We start from the raw sequence: 21,925 nt of genomic DNA on the forward strand, positions 1-21,925 counted from the left end.
GAAATGTTAGAGGTTGAAAACTGTAGAAATGAAATCAGTACTCTATTTTGTAGGACATAATGTTTAATTATTAAATTTAATTGATGTACCTGAGAAAAATGGGAAGGATACATGATTCTATTTCAGGTCTTGTAATTTTTTAAACATTTCCCAGAGTTTGAGGTTGATTATCTGTCCTGCTTTAAGGAAGTCATCTTTGATTTTACATACTGTTCCTTTTCATTGATTTAAATATTTTAGATCAGACTTTTGCTGGCCAGAACAGTGTATTGATAGGCAAGAAGTGATATTGAATAAAGCTTTCATCATGTTTTATCATTTTCAATGTGACTTTTAATAAAAAACAAAATCTCCTTTCCTGTAATTATAGAAACATGTAATGACAGTTGGGCATAAAACTCTGTAGGGTTATCAGAGATAAGGTGTTGTGAGAGATCTTATGGGAAACTGTAAGATTTTGTGCCATCTCTGTTGTACTGTCCCAAGCACTTAGTATAGTGCTCTGCACATAGTAAGCACTCAATAAATACCATTGATTGATTGATTGAAGTGAATGTTATAATTACTCACGAACCAAACACTGACTTATCCATCGACTTTAGCTTTGAAAAGTACAGCTAGAATTCCATTTTCTTTTCAGCAAGGTTTAGGACATGGGTGGCCTTGAATAAGTTCTTTATTTGTGCATCTCTTAAAAATTCCTTTATAAACCTCCACTCATAACAGTTGAGATTTCACAATAAATATGCTCGTATCTATTATGACTCCTTCTTTGGCTGAGGTGTAAATTCATAGGCAACACCCACGGAAGTTTACTTAAGGAAACAATAGAGCTAGAGCGATGGAAATTTATAATTGGAAATTTGAAATGAAGCCAAATAAATGGCTCTTATGTATGCCCTAGAAGAAGGACAGATAATATAGTGTGGGCCCACTAATATATCAGCAGAAGAAAAATGAAACTAATACAAGAACCAGGGACAGGACAGGGTAAGGATCCAGAAAGAAGACTGAGATTGACAATTCAGAACAAGAATGGAAGAGTAGGTGTGAAGAGAGTAGAATACAGAGAAGAGAGGAAAACTATATTCAGTTACAGGAAGAAATGCAAAAGATGGATCAAGGCAAAACCAATGCCATATAAGTACAAAAGGAAATGAAAAAGGAGAAAAGATCCCCATAGTAATAGACTTATTAAATGTCACTCCACAGTAAACTGCAGTGGTTTAACCCATCTCCTGATCATTATCAGCAGCATTTGAATGATTTTGGTGTACATCGTATTGAAGGAGGTACTTGGGAACATTCAGTAGTCATAAAGGACACAGCCCCAGCCCTTGACAGGCTTACAACTGATGGGTAGTCCACCAATAACCTACAAAATATGGAAAATTCAAAAGCGAATGTTTTTTTTCTATCTTGGGAAATTTATTATCATGGCAATAACTTTTAGGCAGCTATTAGTTGGTTAAACAGCTAATAGACTTTTTTGGTTAAGCTTAAAATGTGCTACGAGCAGATGTATCAACCATAATTATGGTATTTGTTAAGTGCTTACTATGTGCCAAGCACTGTTCTAAACGCTGGAGTAGATACAAGGTAAGCAGCTTGTCCCACGTGGGGCTCTGGGGCAACTGAGATAATTTACCTGATGTTACCATATTTTCCTTGGAGGTATGACTATTTGCCTGATGTTGACTGGGAATGGTCACACCTCCAGTAAAAATATGACACTGCACATCCAATCCAATTGTATTTACTGGGAGCATACTGTGTGCAGAGCATTGTATTAAGAACTTGAAAGAGTCCAAGATAACAGACACATTCCCTACCCATAACCAGTTTAGAATCTAGAGCTTGCAGTCACCTGACCCTGAAATGTAGAAAGATCACCTGAGAAAGACTTCCTGAAATCAATGGGATGTTGCTAGTCCTATAGAATTACCAGGATCACATGGGGTGTGGTAAGATGCCTTCCCTGTTAAGCCTAGTCGAGGAAAGAATGCACATTTATCTTCTTGATCTATAAGTGGTATTTACTGAGCACTTACTATGTGTGCTGAGCACTGTAATCCACCCTTTCTTGTACATGCCAACTGCTTTCATGTTAATACAATCACTTATCCTAGTCTGCCTTGATTACTGTATCAGCCTCCTTGCTGACCTCCCAGCCTCCCGTCTCTCCTCACACCAGTCCATATTTCACTCTGATGCCTGGATCGTTTTTCTAAAAAAAGGTTCAAGCCGTGTTTTCCCATTCCTCAAGAAACTCCAGTAGTTGCCCATCCACCTCTGCATCAAACAAAAACTCCTCACCATTGACTTCAAAACACTCAATCACCTTGCCCCCTCCTACCTCACCTCGCTACTCTCTAACTCCAACCCAGCCCGCACACTTCACTCTTCTAATACTAATCTTCTCACTCTACCTCAATCTTGTTTATCTCGCTGCCAACCTCTCGTACACGTCCTGCCTCTGGCCTGAAATGCTGTCCCTTCTCATATCTGACAATTACTCTCCCCCCTCAAAGCCTTATTGAAGGCACATCTCCTTCAAGAGGCCTTCCCCAACTAAGCCCTTCTTCCCTCTTTTTCTCACTTCCTTCTGTGTCTCCCTGACTTGCTCCCTTATATATCCCCCCCTCCCAGCCTCACAGTACTTATGTACATATCTATAATTTATTTATTTATTTATATTAATGTCCATCTCCCCCTCTAGACTGTAAGCTCATTGCGAGCAGGGAATGTGTCTGTTTATTGTTATTTTTGACTCTCCCAAGTGCTTAGTACAGTGTTCTGCATACAATATGTGCTCAATGAATAGGATCGAATGAATGAATGAAAAGCTTGGGAGAGTAAAGTACAATAATGTTGGTAGACACAATTCCTGTCCACAAGTACCTTGCAGTCTAGATCTTTCTGTGGATTGCACAAGGGCCTAAGAAAATAATAATACTAGTAATAATGATGGCATTTGTTAAGCGCTTACTATATGCAAAGCACTGTTCTAAGCACTGGGGAGGATACAAGGTGATCAGGTTGTCCCACGTGGGGCTCACAGTCTTCATCCCCATTTGACAGATGAGGGAACTGAGGCACGGAGAAGTGAAGTGACTTGCCCAAAGTCACACAGCTGACAAGCGGCAGAGCCGGGATTTGAACCCATGACCTCTGACTCCCAAGCCCGGGCTCTTTCCACTGAGCCACGCTGCTTCTCTCTGTGGAGAAAACCACTCCACATTTTGAATTTAATAGACTGCTCATCAAGATCCTCTAATATCACTTGTTCAGACAACCAAGTGACAGCTGAAATTGTTAATCAGTCAGCAAAATTAAAAGCAATTACAATACTGGTGCAAATTCTTACGTTTCAACGGCTGCCAATGTTTCTGTGCTTTGGGTCAGTCTAGTGAGTCAGAATAAAGGCAACCTTGTTGTTGCTTTGAATGTCCCCAGTAGCAAAGATTTAATTTGCTTAGCCCAAGATGCAAATGTAAGGTCACTTCACTTGCTAATTCTCTCAGGAATCTTGACAGTAGAGATCAGCAACCATGTTTCAGAAGTGCTCTGTCATTCGAAATATTTTCAAGCATCCAGAAATGATTGACATGGAATGCCGGTGTTCGGCTGTTAGAAGGAAGATGCGATGAATGAAGAATATGGACGTTATAGATGGTGTTTACAATAGTAAAGAGGAGGTAGTGCTACATATTCAGCTTTGTCATCACATAGCAGTTTAACTGTTTCACCTTAGAAAAAAGCTCTGTGACAGTCCTGCAGGAGCATTTCGTTCAGAATGCTTGGCTGAGGATTCGTTTTTGGCTGGTCATTTGTCGTGCTGAAGATAAATGTTGAATCTGAATCTCTGGCTGGAGGTTTCCTTAATCCAGGCCTGACTTTGTACCTTTACTTTTTGGGATTTCAGTGTTACAGACATCCTTTCATGAAACTCGGACTTTAAGATTCTTGTGGACGGATTGTGTGGATTGTGTCTACCAACTCTATTATATTATACTTCCCCAAGAGCTTAATGCAGTGCTCTGAATGCAGCAGGTGCTCAAAATAAATACCATTAATTGACTGAATAAAAAATGGCTGATTATCCTTATGTCATAAGAATGATGGTTTCAAATATTTTCCCCAATTTTAATGTTAAAAGATTTAAAATAAAATTTAAACTTCTTCATGGGAAGCAACATGGCCCAGTGGAAAGAGCACAGGCCTGGGAGAGGACATGGATTCTAATCCCCACTCCGCACTTACCTGCTGTGTGACCTTGGGCAAGTCACTCAACTTCTCTGGGCCTCAATCCTCTCATCTACAAAATGGGGATTCAATACCTATTCTCCCTCCTACTTAGACTGCGAGCTCCTTGTGGGACCTGATTACCTAGTATCTGCCCCAGCACGTAGTACAGTGCTTGACATACATTTAGTGCTTAACAAATACCGCAGTTTTAAGTAGTTGGGAAGAAGCCTTTGGAAAGTAACCTTGGCATTGTCCTCAATTCATCTCTCTAATAGAACCCATATATGCAGTCTGTCACCAAATCCTGTCAGTTCTAACTTCATATCACTAAAATCCACCCTTTGTCCTCTCTATCCAAACTGCTACATTTATCCTATCCCACCTTGACTACTGCACGTGTGTCCTCATTGAGTACCCTGTCTCCTGTCTCTCCCCACTCCAATGCATTCTTTACTCTGCTATCATTTTTTTCTAAAAAAAACCAATCAATCCATGTCTCTCCACTCCTCAAGAACCTCCAGGGTTTGGCAATTCACCTCCGCATCAAACAAAATCTCCAAATCAATGGCTTTAAAGCATTCAAATACTTTACACCCTTCTACCTTGCCTCACATATCTCCTACTACAGCCCAGCCCACACACTTTACTCCTTTAGCTCCAACTTTCTCACTGTGTCCCACTTTTGTCTAATTTACCACTGACCCCTTTCCCACATCCTTCTTCTGGCGTGGAATTTGTCCCCATCCATTTATACCAAGCTACCACTCTCCCCACCTTCAAAACCTTAATAACATCACATCTCCTTTTTTTTTTTTGGTATTTGTTAAGTGCTTACTATGTGCCGAGCACTGTTCTAAGCGCTGGGGGAGATACAGGGTAATCAGGTTGTCCCATGTGAGGCTCACAGTTAATCCCCATTTTACAGATGAGGTAACTGAGGCACAGAGAAGTTAAGTGACTTGCCCACAGTCACACAGCTGACAAGTGGCTAAGCTGGGACTCAAACCCATAACCTCTGACTCCCAAGCTCGGGCTCTTTCCACTGAGCCATGCTGCTTCTCTTAATCTCCTCCAAGAAGCCTTCCCCCATTAATCCCTCTTTCCCCGGATGCCCCCTCCCTTCTGTGTCATCTTTGCACTTGGATCCATACCTTTTGGACATTTGGGATTCACCCCACCCTAAGTGCTTCAGTGCTTATGAACATATCTGTAAATTATTTATTACTATGAATGTCTGTCTCCCCCTCTAGACTCTGAGGGAGAGGCAGGGAACGTGTCTACCAACTCTGTTGTATTGTACTCTCCCAAACACTTAGTATTGTGCTCTGCACACAGTAAGTACTCAATAAATACTATTGGTTGATTGATTCTCCTTGAAATATTATCCAGGCTTGGCTTCATTGAAACTGTCCTCTCCTGGATCTCCTCCCATCTCTCTAACCTTTCCTTCAGAGTCTCTTTCACAGGCTCCTCCTCTGCCTCCTTCCCTCTAACAGTGGGAGTCCTTCGAAGCTCAGTTCTGGGTCCCCTTTGATTCTCCTTCTACACCCACTCCCTTGGAGAACTCATCTGTTCCCATGGCTTCACTTATCACCTCTACATGGATGATTCCCAAATCTACTTCTCCAGCCCTGACCTCCTCCCTTATCTGCAGTCCCGTATTTACTCCATGCCTTCAGGATATCTCTTCTGGGATGTCATATCTATACCTCAAACCTAACATGTCCAAAACAGACCTGCACATCTTCCCACCCAAACTCTGTCCTTTCCCTGATTTTTACATCACTGTAGGCAACACAACTATTCTTCCTGACTCACAAACCCCTACCCTTGGCATTAATCTAGACTCATCTCTCCTATTAAACACACATATTCAATCTTTCACCAAATCCTGTCAGTTCCACTTTCACAACATAGCAAAAACCTGCCTTTCCTCTCCATCCAAACTGCTACTACTTTGATTCAAGCAGTTATATCTCAGCTTGACTCCTCAGCCTCCTCACTGACCTCCCTCCATCCTCTGCTGCCCAGACCATTTTTCTCAAAAAGAGTTCCATCCATGTCTCCCCACTCCTTAAGAACCTCCAGTGGTTGCCCATCCACTTCTGCATTAAACAGAAATTCCTTACCATTGTATATAAAACACTCAATCACCTTGTCTGCTCCTACCTTACCTTATGGATTTCCTACTACAACAGAGTCCATACACTTCGTTCCTCCAATATTAATAATGATAATAATAATGGTATTTGTTAAGTGCTTACTATGTGCCAGGCACTGTACTGTCAACTGACTCACTGTACCTCAATTCCATCTATTTTGCCACTGACTCTTGTCTATGTCCTCTCTCTGGCCCAGAACTCCCTCCCTTTTCACATACCAAATACCACCTCCTTCCCCACCTTCAAAGTACTTATTGAAAATCATATCTCTTCCAAGAGGCCTTCCCCGATTAAGCCATTTTCCCTCTACTCTCTTTCCCTTCTGTGTTGTCTATTATCTTTCATCTGTACCCTTTAAGCACCTGATAATCAATTCACCCTCAGTCCTACCGCACTTATGTACTAGTCTGTAAATTATTCATTTATTCCAATGTCTGTCTCCCACTCTAGACTGTGAGCTTCTTGTGAGCAAGGAACCCGCCTCCAACTCTGTTTTATGTATTCTCCTAAGTGCTTTATAGAGTGCTCTGCAAACAGTGAGTACTCAATAAATATCATTGATAGATTAATAGCTGTCAATCAAAATTCATACCCATCTTCACCCTGATATTCAACTTAGATTGAAAAGAAAACACACCACAATATACTCAATCAAGAATAATAAACACCAAGAGCAATATTTGAGGAGTCCTATAAAAGCATCGGAAGTTTGATTCAAATGATTAGGCCTCAGAAGTAATTCAGGATAGCACCTAGAAAATCCAAATTGGAAATTCTACTGTCAGTTAAAAATTCAGATATATGCATGAGCCCTTTGTAATTTCACAGACTTTTTAATGTGAGATTGCTTAACGGGTTTCCCAATTAACATAGCCTATTATTCCATTGGCACTGTTTTATTAATTCATTTGGAATAAACTGAATTGCAGTTTGTGATTATTGGCAGGGAACGTATCTACCAATTCTGTTGAATTGAACTCTCCCAAGTGCTTAGTATAGTGCTTGCACACAGTAAGTAGTCAATAAAAACTCCTCATTATTGTATATAAAGCACTCAGTCACCTTGCTATTCTCCTACTACAACCCAGCCCACACAGTTTTCACCTGTAAAGCTAACCTTCTCACTGTGCCTCAATCTCATCTATCTCACTGCCGACCTCTTGCCCATGTCCTGCCTCTGGCCTGGAATGCCCTCCCTCCTCAAATCTAATAGAAAATCACTCTTCCCTCCTTCACAGCCTTATTGAGGGCACATCTCCTTCAAGAGACCCCTTCCTCAGCTAAGCCCCCATTTCCTCTTCTCCCACGTGCTTCTGAGTCGCCTTGATTTCCTCCCTTTGTTCATCTCCCCTCCCAGCCCCACAGCACTTGTGTACATAACTGTAATTTATTTATATTACTATCTGTCTCCCCACCTCTAGACTGTAAGATCACTGTGGGCAGGGAATGGGTCTGATTATTATTGTATTGTACTCTTCCAAGTGCTTACGTACAGTGGCCTGGACACAGTAAGCTCTCAATAACTATAATTGAATGAATCAAAATCCCATGTATGGTGATGATGTCCATTTGTCACTGATGTTTTAGCCAGATCTAAATCAACAACTGAATAGTCCCTAGAGATATATGTTTGATATTAAAATTGGTGCTAAATATTTGGAAAATATATAATTATAGATGGTATTTATAAGGTTACAACAAGAGGTTTATGTTTCTTATATATAAATCCATGTGGGTCAAACACAGCTCCCTAAATTCAGTAGATATGAATTGAAATGGATGTAAATATTTTATGTTTCATTTTTTGTAAAGTCATTCAACTGTGATAATCCCCTCTTAGTGCAACATTTATCACTTACCATGCTCAAGAATGTTTCTCTCTTCTCTGTCAGTTACTGCCCTTGCATTTGGATTTGCAAACTTTATTCACCTCACCCTCAGCCCTACAGCACTTAGGTACAAATCCATAATTTATTCATTTATCTCAATGAGGGTCTCCCTTTCTAGACTGTAAGCTCCTTGTGGGCAAGGAATCTGTCTACCAACTCTGTTATACTGTCCTCTCCCAAGTGCTTAGTACAGGGCTCTGCACACAGTAAGCACTCAATAAATATGATTGCTTGATTGGTTAATGGGAAAGGGGCTGAAATAATGGGAGCAGTGTTGATCTAGTGCTGCGTGTTAGGTTCAAGGAGAAGTAAACAGAGTTTTTAAGAGCCTTTCATCTCTATCCTTAAGCACTGTTTTGTCATAAACCACAGAGTTTATCAATTGTTTATTTCCCTATGAAATCATATGTGTTACACTGAATAACCTACAATGAGTGTGATTGCATGCAAACACTGCAGCACAGTTTATAATCAAAGTATCTCCATTACTTAGAACTCCTGTAGTTGTTTTTCTTTCTAATAATAATAATTGTGGTATTTCTTAAAGCACTTGTTATATGCCAAGTACTGTACCAAGCACTTGAGTAGACACACTACTATCAAATCAGACAGAGTTCCTGTCTCACATGAGATCACAGTACTAGGGAGAAGGAGAAGAGTTATCATACCCCTATTTGGCATATGAGGAAACTGAAGCACAAAGAAGTGAAGTGTCTCATCCAAGGTCATAGGGCAAACAGATAGTGGTGCTGGGATTGTAACCCAGGTCTCCTGACTCCCAATCTATTAAGCCAACCTGCATTTCTTCACATATCAAAGAAATAACACATTACTTTGTATTTTCAACAGAGTTCAGCCGGTGATTTGATGATTAGAAATGTCCAGCTAAAGCATGGTGGAAAGTATGTCTGTATGGTCGAGACGGGAGTAGACAGTGTTTCATCATCAACAGACCTTATTGTTCGAGGTACTCTTTAACTTGTTTTTACATTCTAGCGTTGTCAGATTTTATGAATATGTTAGTACATCTGGGTTTAATATTAGTTTCATTGTGGAAAATGTTTTTCTCGTTGTCTTGATGAAATGATTGTAAGGATAAAAGCTATAATTGAACCTTAAATATACACTCAGTATATTTCCACTCTGATTGGCTTTCCACAGTTGCTGTGAGAGTGATGTGTTTATAAGCATCTCATTAGCTCAGTGATTGTATTTGATATGAGAGAGTAGCTGTTGAAGGCTTTCCAAAATCTGTACTTCCCCTTGAGCTTTAAGCATTCTGAGGTCTGCCATAACAGTATTTAATACAGGAAAAATTCTAGTAGCAAGAGTTATATTGCATTTTAATAGTGATGGACATAATAACATAGGAATGTGTATAGAAAAACGTTAAACATGGTTATATCTTCAAATCTTGTACCCACAACTGGCTCATTTTTTCAACTCAGTGGTTACTAGGTTTTCACATAACCTGAGTTTTTTAAAGAACACAACAATCACGTTACAACAGAAATGACGGTATTTACTCTCCTAAACTGCTCTCCAAGGTACTGATTTTCAGCTGAACTGAAAAATCACTGCGGTACACCCTTCCTTCAGTTAAGCCATTTTAGAGTGCAAGTTGATGGAGTACAGAGATCGGTTGTGAAGATAATGCAATCGAGAATAAAGTGAAAGACAATGGATTTGTTAAATTACCAGAATGTTGGTGTAGAAAGATCTCTAAAAGAATGTATCATCTATGATAGTGGAGCATTGTGCTTGTGGAATGCCTGTCTCACAATTTGGCTTCATGCCTTTTATACAAGAAGCATACCTGTATTAAATGTTTAAAAAAATGAGTTTTATTGCCAAGTCAGGGCTGTGGAAATTGGAACAATACTGCTCTGTATTTATATATTGTTGTCCTTTCTTTGGGATGGTGATGGCTTTCATGGCATACTCTCCAGGTTTGGAAATGCGAACAAAACCTTAAATGAGTAGTCTGTCTTGTGCAGATATTAATTGAAGAACTCAACTCATGCTTTAGAAGGCTACACAGTCCTGATAGGTTTGCAATTTAACACTAGTTTCTGATTTTTCCTTGAATTAGGTTCACCTGGACCCCCAGAAAGTCTGAAAGTGGATAAAATAACAGACACCAAAGTCCAATTGTCATGGAAAGAGGGAATAGATAACTATAGTCCAATCACATTCTACACAATTCAGGCCAGGACGCCTTTCTCTGTGGGCTGGCAGAGAGTCGCAACAGGTAGCAAGAGACAAATGTAGGCAAAATCTATATCCTTCCTGAACCAATGTTTGAAGTGGAAATTCTTAGTTCTTGAAATATTCTTTTCCAGTGCCAGAGGTCATTGATGGGAAAACGTTGACAGCAACTGTAGTAGATTTAAACCCTTGGGTGGAATACGAATTCCGTGTTGTAGCTAATAACAAAATTGGAGGTGGAGAACCTAGTTCACCCTCAACAAAAGTAAGAACTGAAGAGGCAGGTTAGTGTTCTTGTGGTTTTTTTATTACTTAATAATGAAAGTGCATGAGTTTTGATTCATGATTCACCTCTGCTTATTACAGTTGGACGTGTCATAAAGAATAGCAGGAATATATTTCTGAAACAGAATGACATTTCCCTCTACAAACTGTTCAGGCATATCTATAATGTGTGTGACTTCTTATAGGTGGTCTTGGGCAGATGGGAATTTATCAAAAAGACAAATATAAATAGGGTACAAAAATGTTGATATGCCTTTCAGTATCAACAGTATTTACCATGTACTTGTGCTGTGCAAAATTTTGCACTTAAGTGCTTGAGGGACACATCAAAAAACAAGGTCTACTAACAAGAATTCTCATAAATGAATGTAGTTTGATATTCTCTAGTTACTATAAGTGTGAAAGTCCTGGAATCAACCCTGTATAGTTACTGTTAACATTAAAGGTATTTTTTATCTAAAATAAGAAACCGCAGATTGTAAGATAATGGTAGTCATTAGTCCTCCTTTTATAAAGTCTCATCATGCCATTGGCTGATATGCTGGAGTTGTGAATGCTCTCATGTGATGAGTAAAAGGTGTCTTATGATTTGTAGGTGTTAAGACAAAAGTGGTAATTGAAATCACTATCTTATTTTAAAAGGCTATGAACCTGCAAATGTGTTTTATAATACAGATAAAGGCCTGGACATAAACACTGAGAGTTAAAAGGTGTAATATAGAATCCTAGTAACAACATAAGAACAGATGGATTTCCTTGTTCAGGTTATACATTACTAAATAGAATGGGACCAAATTTAAATCCTGGGTAACTGGGAATGTTGGGCTAAGATGTAAGTTATGATATTCACTTGAAAAAATGCCATTGTATAATTATGAACACACTATGTCACGGAGTAACACACATTTGATTCTATTCTGTATGGTTTGGAGACACCGAAATATGGAAAAACATCCTGTCTGTAGTGGAGAATTAGGCAAGATATGAATATGGCTCAAAGCATAAGCCATATTGGAGTGAGTTTCAATCAAATCAGGTTTATAGAAAATAATTTGGAACATTTGCAAAGTATGGCTCATGCTGATTGAAATTTAATTCTATTCTGAAAGCCTTAAAATTATATATAGTTTATATAAAAGTATATAAATTAACCAATACCAATCAGCTACTGACAAACCATTTTTCAGATTAACCATCAGGCACAACCCTACAGTTCAAATACATATCTCAATTTATTAGAGTGGCTAATTCCAACTGTTCATCTGGGATATATTTCCACATGCATTTGCATCATTTTACCCCGAAATGGGATTGTTTGATGGATCTTAATTTCAAATGCAGTAATGCTTCATATAGAAATTAATAATCACCACAACTGAGTGCAATTCCTTGAACAGGGTACCAAAGAAATCAATGAAAGTTGATTAAACTTTAGGTATGTGATCCTTCTGAGACACCCAAGTGGTGTCCTTAGCGGAATAGCGATTGAGGGTTCTGGTCAGGTCAGCGGTAGAGTTCTGTGCTCTAACTTTCCAAAGAGTGGACAGGTTTTCCATGGCCTTAGTGGTCCTGCCATTGAAGTTGGAGTATTTTAAAGTTGGAGTATTCCAAGTGGGCACCTACTTCAGTGGCAGGATAGTAAGAGATCTTTATCTCCCATCCCAGTTTCAGAGGATATTTATTGAAATCTTAACCCATGCCATTGAGTTTGAATATCAATATACCATTCTGCATGTATTTATTAGTCCGGCAACATATCTATATTTCTCTCTCCCTTGCAGCTCCAGAAGTACCCCCATCTGAAGTAAGTGGTGGAGGAGGCAGTAGATCTGAACTGGTTATTACATGGGATGTAAGTTATTATCTAACAGGTTTTCCATTGGTATGAGAGTCTTTAATGAACAGCCTTGTACATTAGAGTAACAACCCAGGGGATGGGATTTAGTTAGCATTCTGTCATGTGATTTGTGTTTGCATTCTTTCCTCTCAGCATTGTATAAAAGAAGGCAAAATATTACTAGACAGTAAGGGCAAAGAATTACCCATTGCTCATAATTTTGTCTTTTACTTCATTTCTGATTGAAAATGATAAAAGATTAAGCATCTAAGCTCTCAACATGATAGTGAGTATGGTTGCATTCCTTAAGTACTGACTATGTGCTAAGAGCTGGGGTAGAAATAAAATAATGAGATCAGATACAATCCATGTCACCCCTAGGGCTCCAAGTCTAAAAGGGAGAGAGAATAGGTATAATAAAAAATACCCATTTTACAAATGAGGAAGCTAAGACATAAAAAAGTTAAATGACTTGCCCCAGGTCACCCAAGTGGCCAGTGGCAGAGATAAGATGATCACCCAGGTCTCCTGGCTTCCAGTGCCAGGCTCTGTCCACCAGGCCACGCTGCTTCTCTATTTAACTCATAGCAATAATTTCAAAACTAATGTGTGGTTCCTTACCACTGACTCAACAATTAAGAATTGATAATTTACCCAAGATCAAGAAGGAAAGTAAGATGTAGGCCTTTATAGCTCTTTCAGCTTTTAGTTGCTTTTTGCCCCAAAACTTGGTACGTCCCATTATTATTAAGCATGATTAATTCCTGGAAATTTGTATGGTCTAGACCATAAAGTTGATGTCAGGAGAGATGGTATGGCATACTGTAACCCTCTGGTGCTCTTTTTCCTTTTCATTTCCAGCCCGTGCCTGAAGAGTTACAAAATGGTGAAGGTTTTGGATATGTTGTTGCCTTCCGACCCCTTGGCCTTTCAACATGGATTCAGACAGTGGTTACATCTCCAGATACACCAAGATATGTCTTTAGGAATGAGAGCATTTTATCATTTTCACCGTATGAAGTAAAAGTTGGTGTTTATAATAACAAAGGGGAAGGGCCATTTAGCCCAGTGGCTACTGTATTTTCTGCAGAAGAGGGTAAGCAATCAAATGAATTGTACTTTTTAAAGCATGACTTACACAGTCTGTTGGGCCATAATGTCTGCTTTCACTCCACACTTGGGATGGAACAGTATGGCAAAATTACTAACCGTTCTTCTGACAACGTGCATCATTCTGTCTGGATAGAACACAATACATGTGAGTGGTGTCAGATAGAAGGTGAATATTAAAATGTGAGTTTTCTTTAACAAGGGTTTTTTCATGGACATAACCCCCATCATACAGAAGAACAGACCATACTTACAACTAATTGTTAGATATCTCACTAATTAAATGTATGACATCACAGAAATTCAAACTCAGCTGATTTCCATCAGAAAAACTTCAGGCTTGTTTTCAATTCTCTTTTCTAATCAGAGCCTGCCATAGCCCCATCTGGTGTCTTTGCAAATAGCATTTCGTCTTCAGTAATTGAGGTTTCCTGGAATGCCATTCCTTGGAAAAGGAGCAGTGGACGGCTTTTGGGTTATGAGGTAAGCCTACTAAAATATATTTTACTTGACTAAAGCAACAGGCATTCCTCCACAATTTCATTACTTAATACAGGTTTCATTGTCTTTGAAGAGTGCTTTACATATTGAAGTCTCCTGATCAAGGAATGACTTATCTGGACATTATCTCCTGTGGTTTGTGTTGGGCAATTTTGAGGGGACAACTTGGAAGTGACACAGTCCTGGGGGGAAGACCTTCTTTGTTCTTTGGTACCTTGAATTGAATTGGGTTTTAGGATAATCCAGGAGCAATTAGAAAAGACATGCTCACTGACTGTGCAGGCTCCCTATTGACTGTCATATTAGAAAAAAGATATGTTTCTGCAAAATTACAACAATGCTGCTATTTGAAAGAAGGTCTGGAACACGAGAGCATTTTGAAGCAACAGCTACCAAAAATGTCGTTAGAGTTTACTTGATAAATGCTGTGAAAAAGAAAACAACATAATGAAGTATACATGCTAATTGAAGCAGATCTTTAGTACTGATTCAGATCATTATGGTAGGTTCAAAAGATACCACTTAACAGTACCTAATAATGATGTAGAAATGAGACCAGAAACAATTTCATAGTAGCCTAAGCCAACTCCCTGAGATTATTTATTAGACTATAAAACCTGTAATAGCAACTCCCTTTCTCACATCTTGGTGAACATTAAGGTTTGGGCTTCAGCTTTGTATGTATCCAGATTCATTTTTTTGTGTGAAGGAGAATGTACTGTTGTTGTTTAGCATGATTTTATTTCTGGAACTTTAGTGATCTCTTTTCTAAACCTCACTCTGTCTCATTGTACTACTCCTTACTTGTCCCCTTTCGGGACCTGGCAGGAGAGGGACAGTCTAATTTGCCCTGGTTGGGTTTTTTTGCTGGTAATTTTTTTGTTTTCTTAATTCTGGTAAGCATCCTATGGAATCAATGAGAGAGGCCTAGGGAAATAGTTTAAATCAACCTGGCTCTGCCATTAATTTGGAAGATTGATACGCAACTTCCCTGGGAAACTATTATTAGGTATAGCCATACATTAACCTTATCATGGAAATACTTAAATTAAATTGTGTGAGGTTAGACAGAGTAGAGATTAAAAGATGAGAATATTCTCTTCCTACACAACTGAGCAGCATAATCCCTCTGTTGCCTCAGGCTTACTCCAGATAAAGCCAGAGGTAGGGCTGGTTTCAGTCATTTGTCTGCCCTAAGGTGGGAAAAATTGTTCACCCTCTACCTTGGATGGCCATCCCAAAGTATTGGTGTGGGGTAATAACATAATTTGCAACATTTTGGAGAAGTCTCCCCAAAGCTGCCCAAATCTATGTCAAGAATGGAAGAATAGTAAAAACAAATGCTAAAAACAGCCTACCAACAATCTTAAACTTACACTTAGCAGATCTCAAAATGGCCAATCTTCTAGAGTAGAACAGAAAACCCTTGCATAGTTGTGAGACACTCCCACTGTTACAATGTCCACTGTGTCTACCTCACCCACTTATTCTCTAAGGTCAGACAGCCTTGGCCAGGGACATCCAGTCAAGTCAGATTGTACCAATTCATGTACTTCCTGATCATCCTCTTACATGTGCTTTCTCACATGTACACAACGTCAATTCATCAGTAGTATTTATTGAAATAAGGAAGCAGCGTGGCTTAATGAAAAAGGCATCGGCTTGGGAGTCAGAGAACTTGGGCTCTAATTCTGACTCCACTATCTCCCTGCTGTGTGAACTTGGGCAAGTCACTTAAATTCTCTGGGCCTCAGTTTCCTCACCTGTAAAAAGGGGGTTAAATCCCTGTTCTCTCTCCTACTTAGACTGTGAGCCCCACATAGGGCAAGGACTGTGTCGAACTTGCATAACTTGAATCTACGCCAATGCTTGACACATAGTAAGCACTGAACAAGTATTATTATTACTATTGATCCACCCTCTTGAGAGCAGAACACTGAACAAAGTGCTTGGGAAAGTGTAATAGAAGTGAAAGACAATGTGAAGAATTCTGCTTCTGGCCAATGCCATCACAATAAGACTTTGATGTTGGCTACAGCCAGCATGTTATTCACCTTTCCTGCATGTAAGCCTAGATAGAGGCAGAATGCAGCACAGGAAGTAGAGATATGCATCTATGACATACAGACCCCTTAGGGCGGCAGATAGAGCAGGGCCAATCTACCGAACTCAGAGAATGGTGCCTTAAGGAAGGTGAATAGCCTCTCCCAAGACATGAACAGAGAGGATACTGGTTTCATTCGGATCACACCGAAGAAGGAATTGAAGCCTCGGTGTGTAAGAGCCTTAATTGCATGGCCCTAACAACCCAAGGCAAAATACTGTGGGAGTGTTGAAGCCATTTTATGGATAATTTGTTATTTAAAAATCTGCTGTGAAGAGAAGAATAAAGATTTGGAGGGCTTGAATTGTCCCAAATATTGTCCATTGTAGATAAAATTAACCAAACGCTCTCCTTCCTTTTTCCTGTAGGAGATGTCAAAGATCCCTCGCTTTTGTATTGTGTTCTATTTTGAGTTTAAATCATTTAAAATAATCCCAGTACAAGAAGTAGCATGAAAGTGCAAAAGACACAGGCCTGGGAATCAGGTGACCTGGGTTCTAAATCCCAGTCCTGCCCCTTGCCTGCTCTTTGACCTTGGGCAAGTCATTTACTTTTCTCTTTGCCTCCATTTCCTCACCTGTTCTCCCTCCACCTTAGACTTTGAGCCCCCTATGGGACAGGGAGAAGGACAGGGGTTGTGTCTAATCTGTTTATAGTGTATCTACCCCAACACTCAACTCAGTGCCCAGCACGTAGTAAATGCATAACAGATACCGTAATTATTGTTACTTTTATCTCCCACTTCATTTCTAAAACTGCTCTAAAAATTAAAAGAATTTCAACATGTGCATATTCAGACATAATTATGCAAAGCAAAACGAAACCTGAAAGAGTAGATGATTTTAGCACCAAACTTCATTTTATCATTGGTAAAATGTGTGGCTCTTTCTATATATTATCATAATTGATGTCTTTATAGTCTTGGAAAATACGTCAGACTCTAACTATTGCTAATAATCTCCCATACATTAAATTTCATTAGGATAAAAACAAGGAAAAGGAAAAATATGCTTCAAATTAGGTGCACTTGGATTATCTAATATTTTTATTAAAGAACAATGCAACATCTAGTTGGCTGGGAAATAATGTTTGCTTTGAATTATACACTATTTTGAATCAATACCAATTTAATGAGATTTTACTGTATGCTTATTGAAGGATAAATTTTGGATTAGGTTTAGGCAGGAATGTCATATGTAGTAGTAAAATAATGAGTATTATTAAGACACATCCCAGGAGAAGCCATAAAAACCAATTGGGAGACATCATTTATCTTTGATATATATTTTAATTTCCCATTGTAATAGTTCATAAAATAATACATGTGCAGATATGTAGGTCTTCAGCATATCTCAGCAGGATGCAATTCCTAAGTGTTCTCCATTTAGAATTACAAATTTGCCATTCTTTGAGCTCTCAAAGACTGTAGTTCACATTTTTAAAAATCTTTTTTTATAACTTTGGTTCAATTTCAGTCCAAATTGAATCAAGCTTGTCTAGGCTCTCCATAGCAGCATCACATAGTTTGCTCCCAGATATAGGATCTGCATTTTACACTGGGATAATCTTTTAGTTTGCCGCTAGTCATCTTGACAAGAATACATTGGCTTTCAAGACATTTTCAGTATTCACCAGAAAAAGACAGTGTCTCTTCAGGATACATGGAATCAAGTTATTTCAGAAGTAATGTTTCCCTGTTCCTGTTCACTTGCTCATTTCATTAGCCAAAACGGGTATCCAAATGAACACATATTATGACTGTGCCTCAAAGATCCAATTTAACATGTATTTATCATCTGCTCCAAAGTGCAGTCTTGTTCTGCCACAATGACACAGTAACATTACTAAAAAAAACAAAAATAACTAAGAGAATATGGTGGTTACTTCCTCTTTGTCATTTCTTTCCACTTTTTGCTCTATGACTTCCCTTTCCTAGGTATAAGTCTTTGAGCCTCATGCTCAAAGAAAACATCTATCAAGAAAAAAGACCTTTCGGAGCTTCAAAGTTGGTGCTTTTATTAAAATGTCAGTCTCATCTTCCTGTTAGCATTTGCAAGTGGATGTGTACAGGGGAGCTTTATTTATAAGGTCACCACTTAAGGAGATTTTTCTAATTAGTTATTTAGGTGTTCTTCACCATATATACGTATTTATGCCCCTTATGACTACCAGAAAGTACTTTTCATTTGGTCAGTAAATCGTATTTATTGAGCACTTACTGTGTGCAGAGCAGTGTACTAAGCACTGGGAGAGTACAGTATAACAAAAAACAGACACATTCCCTGCTCATCAGGAGCTGAAAGTCTAGAGGGGGAGACAGACATTAGTATAAATAAATAAATTACAGATATGTACATAAGTGCCATGGAACTGGGAGGGAGGGTGAATAAAGGGAGCAAGTCAGGGCATTGCAGAAGGGAGTGGGAAAAGAGGAAAGTAAGGTTTAGTCAGGGAAGATCTCTTTGAGGAGATGTGACTTCAATAAGGCTTTGAAGTGGGGAAGAATAATTGTCAAAAACAAATACTGTGCAATGCAAGACAAAAGCATATCCAGTATTGACAATATATGGTAGCTGTTAAAGTGCATTCAATATTAATTTACAATTTCTTTTACATACCACTTTTACTATTTTCAAAAGCAATAGACACTTCATACCTAGTACAGTTTTCTTGAATATAATTCTTCTTGGAAATGAAGATGAAGGACAACTGTAAACAAAATCATTCTTGTATACATTTGAGTTTTTTACATCTGTTGCCCACTAGATACGGTACTGGACAAATGGAGAAAGAGAAGGCTCAACCAACAGAGTCAAAGTTGCAGGGAATGAGACATCAGCGAGACTCCGAGGCCTGAAGAGCAATTTAACATATTATACAGCTGTACGAGCATACAACAGTGCTGGCTCAGGACCCTTTAGTGCTACAGTTAATGCCACCACAAAGAAAATGCGTATGTATTTCCAGATACTCTGAAAGTGAATGTAATCCAGTTATGATATATCAGTTCACGTCTAAAATGAAACTGTTCAAGCCATTAGCCCTACTCAATAACAGTGTTTGATATCATTTTTAGTCAGGACACACTAATACATTGAAGCCCATTGACAATTAGTTCCCAAATCACTTTTTTCTGAAAAAAGGTCTTGGCATAGATTGGAGATCTGGAAATGGAGTTGAACTCCTGGGGAAAATCCCTGTAAAATATGTATTTTAATGAATAGCTTCATTATTCCTTACTTCATTGAGAAATTTGACATTTGGATTTGTTTGGGGGTGTTTTTTACCCTCATCAAATCTTGGGACTGTATTTTGTGGGAAAGTAAAGGGAGATTTTAATTCCAGCCAAAATGTCATTGTTTGTACTTTTCTCTTGCCTAAATTACTCTTGAGATGCCAATTTACTTTCAAAAAGGAAAAATTGAAAGGGTGCAGTTCTGGAGAGTGTGTAATTCTTCAGATAAATATCTAGTCAGAGATGGCAGTGTTTCCTGCAAAATTGAATGTGTAATTACCATGTGCCCACATTTAACACAACAAAGAATCAAGGTCAAGAAAGATGTTTACTATTTAATTAATTTAAATCCACAAGAAATCAATGCCCTACGATTTATTGGTCTTTCTTTGATGTGTTATTGAAATTGATATTGCACTTGAATTGGAAAATTACTTTTAATGCATGATTTGACTATTATGATACATTAGAAATCATTTCGTAACCTTTTTACTTTAAGGGCAAGAGGTGGGTAGCTATAAGAAACTATTATGACTAAATATAATAAAGTCTCAAGCTCTTTTTGATTTCCTTGCAATACATTCTATTAATAGAATGAGAAGCAGCGTGGCTCAGTGGAAAAGAGCACGGGCTTTGGAGTCAGAGGTCATGGGTTCGAACCCCGGCTCTGCCACTCGTCAGCTGTGTGACTTTGGGCAAGTCACTTCACTTCTCGGTGCCTCAGTTACCTCATCTGTAAAATGGGGATGAAGACTGTGAGCCCCACGTGGGACAACCTGATTCCCCTGTGTCTACCCCAGCGCTTAGAACAGTGCTCGGCACATAGTAAGCGCTTAACAAATACCAACATTATTATTATTATTATTATTATTATTATTTAAGAAATAGTTCTGATTTTTGTTCAATGACACACACATAGCTTAAAAAGCTCTCAAGCTATCATTGCATGCCCTATCATATTTCCAAGTCCATTTACAGTTACTTAAATGTTGCAAATGAACACAATTCTGTTAGCAATCAGCAAAATTATATAACATCAATATAAATATGCTTTATCAATTGTCATAAATATTTATATGAATATGTTTCATCAAGCTTAAATTTTTATAGGACACTATTCATCATAGTATTTTGGAGGACCAAAAGACCTACAAAACAGGTTTTTCTTGTCATTTCATCCTGCTGTTTTTTCTTATCTGACATTAACTTGTGTGTTTACGAACTCATTATTCATGAATGTGAGACAATTTATGACCTCAAAGTGGAGTGTGGCACCGCTGAATACAGCTGTCCTCTGTTTATGAAGATGACACAAGGGACGGTGAAGAAATCCTACCCACATGTGTAGGCGTGGTTGAAAAGATGGTTGTGTGACCAGCAATCTCTTCCACACTGTGTGCAAGTCAAGATAGTTCCTTGTTGCGCTCTTGTGTTTGGCCTATACAGGGTTGGTCTCTGTTTCTGAGACTGCCCCTTGGTATCCCAATCTTTACAAAGCCTCCACTCAAGGGGTGTGACCCTGTTCTCCCAATTGTTTCAGGCCAGGTTGGCCTCTGTGGTGTGGTGGCCTAACATTTGACTTTTATATCACACTGTTTGAGACTATGATTCGTTATGCCTCCTAATTGTTTATTCTGATCTCCCAGCTTGCATATTCCCCCTCTTCAGTTCACCATATAGCAGCCACTTTGCTATCTTGCTATTGTCCATTCTCCTTACATGTCCTGCCCAGCAAAGCTAAGTTGCCCAGAACACTAACTCTAATGCAGATGAGCTGACTGCGTTCCAGGACCTTGTAAGTGGTAACCTAGTCCTGCCATTTGATTTTTGAGAATGGTTTGGAAGTGACACTGATGAAACTACTCAAGACATGTAGTAGGTTCAGATTCACCAAGAGAGTGAGAGAAAGATAGCTGTCCTTCATGTTTGAAGAAAATGCAACTACTGGTTATCATTCTGCGCGTGTGGCTAATAATACTGACTTGTGAACAGTAATTCCTTCCACACAATCACCTCTTGCTGCACTGTTGCTTTAATTGGCTGAAGGGCATGATGCTGTTTTCTATTTCTTCTGCTTGATGTCACTATCTTTCCAGAGCCTCTGTTGCGTGACAGTCAGCCTATTTTCTAATTGCCTCATGGAAGGTTGGTCTCTCTTCGCCTGCGGTCTCCAGACCATCCACCGCTATGCTGCAGTCTGAGGTTTTGCTGCATTGTGTTTTTAAAGTGCTACTTCCGTTTACCCTGTTGATTGATTTATGGTTAGCTCATTTCAAATCATCTTATCCTTCCCACGATGATCCATTCAGCTATCTATCATCCGTTCTCCTAACGCTGCCCATCTAA

General features: G+C 38.9%; 1 protein-coding gene across 2 annotated transcripts in view; it reads left to right on the top strand.

Moving 5' to 3' along the window:
• Positions 1-21,925, top strand: part of LOC100073526 (contactin-3) — a 278,783-nt gene that overhangs the window by 239,465 nt on the left and 17,393 nt on the right. For both annotated transcript variants that reach the window (XM_029049701.1, XM_029049702.2), the window contains 7 exons: positions 9,149-9,266; positions 10,392-10,550; positions 10,642-10,791; positions 12,574-12,644; positions 13,491-13,725; positions 14,107-14,222; positions 19,111-19,297. In XM_029049701.1, the coding sequence (XP_028905534.1) occupies positions 9,149-9,266; positions 10,392-10,550; positions 10,642-10,791; positions 12,574-12,644; positions 13,491-13,725; positions 14,107-14,222; positions 19,111-19,297 (1,036 nt within the window). The remainder of the gene's footprint in view (positions 1-9,148; positions 9,267-10,391; positions 10,551-10,641; positions 10,792-12,573; positions 12,645-13,490; positions 13,726-14,106; positions 14,223-19,110; positions 19,298-21,925) is intronic.

This window comes from Ornithorhynchus anatinus, chromosome X1 (assembly GCF_004115215.2).
Source record: "Ornithorhynchus anatinus isolate Pmale09 chromosome X1, mOrnAna1.pri.v4, whole genome shotgun sequence".
Taxonomy (NCBI): domain Eukaryota; kingdom Metazoa; phylum Chordata; class Mammalia; order Monotremata; family Ornithorhynchidae; genus Ornithorhynchus; species Ornithorhynchus anatinus.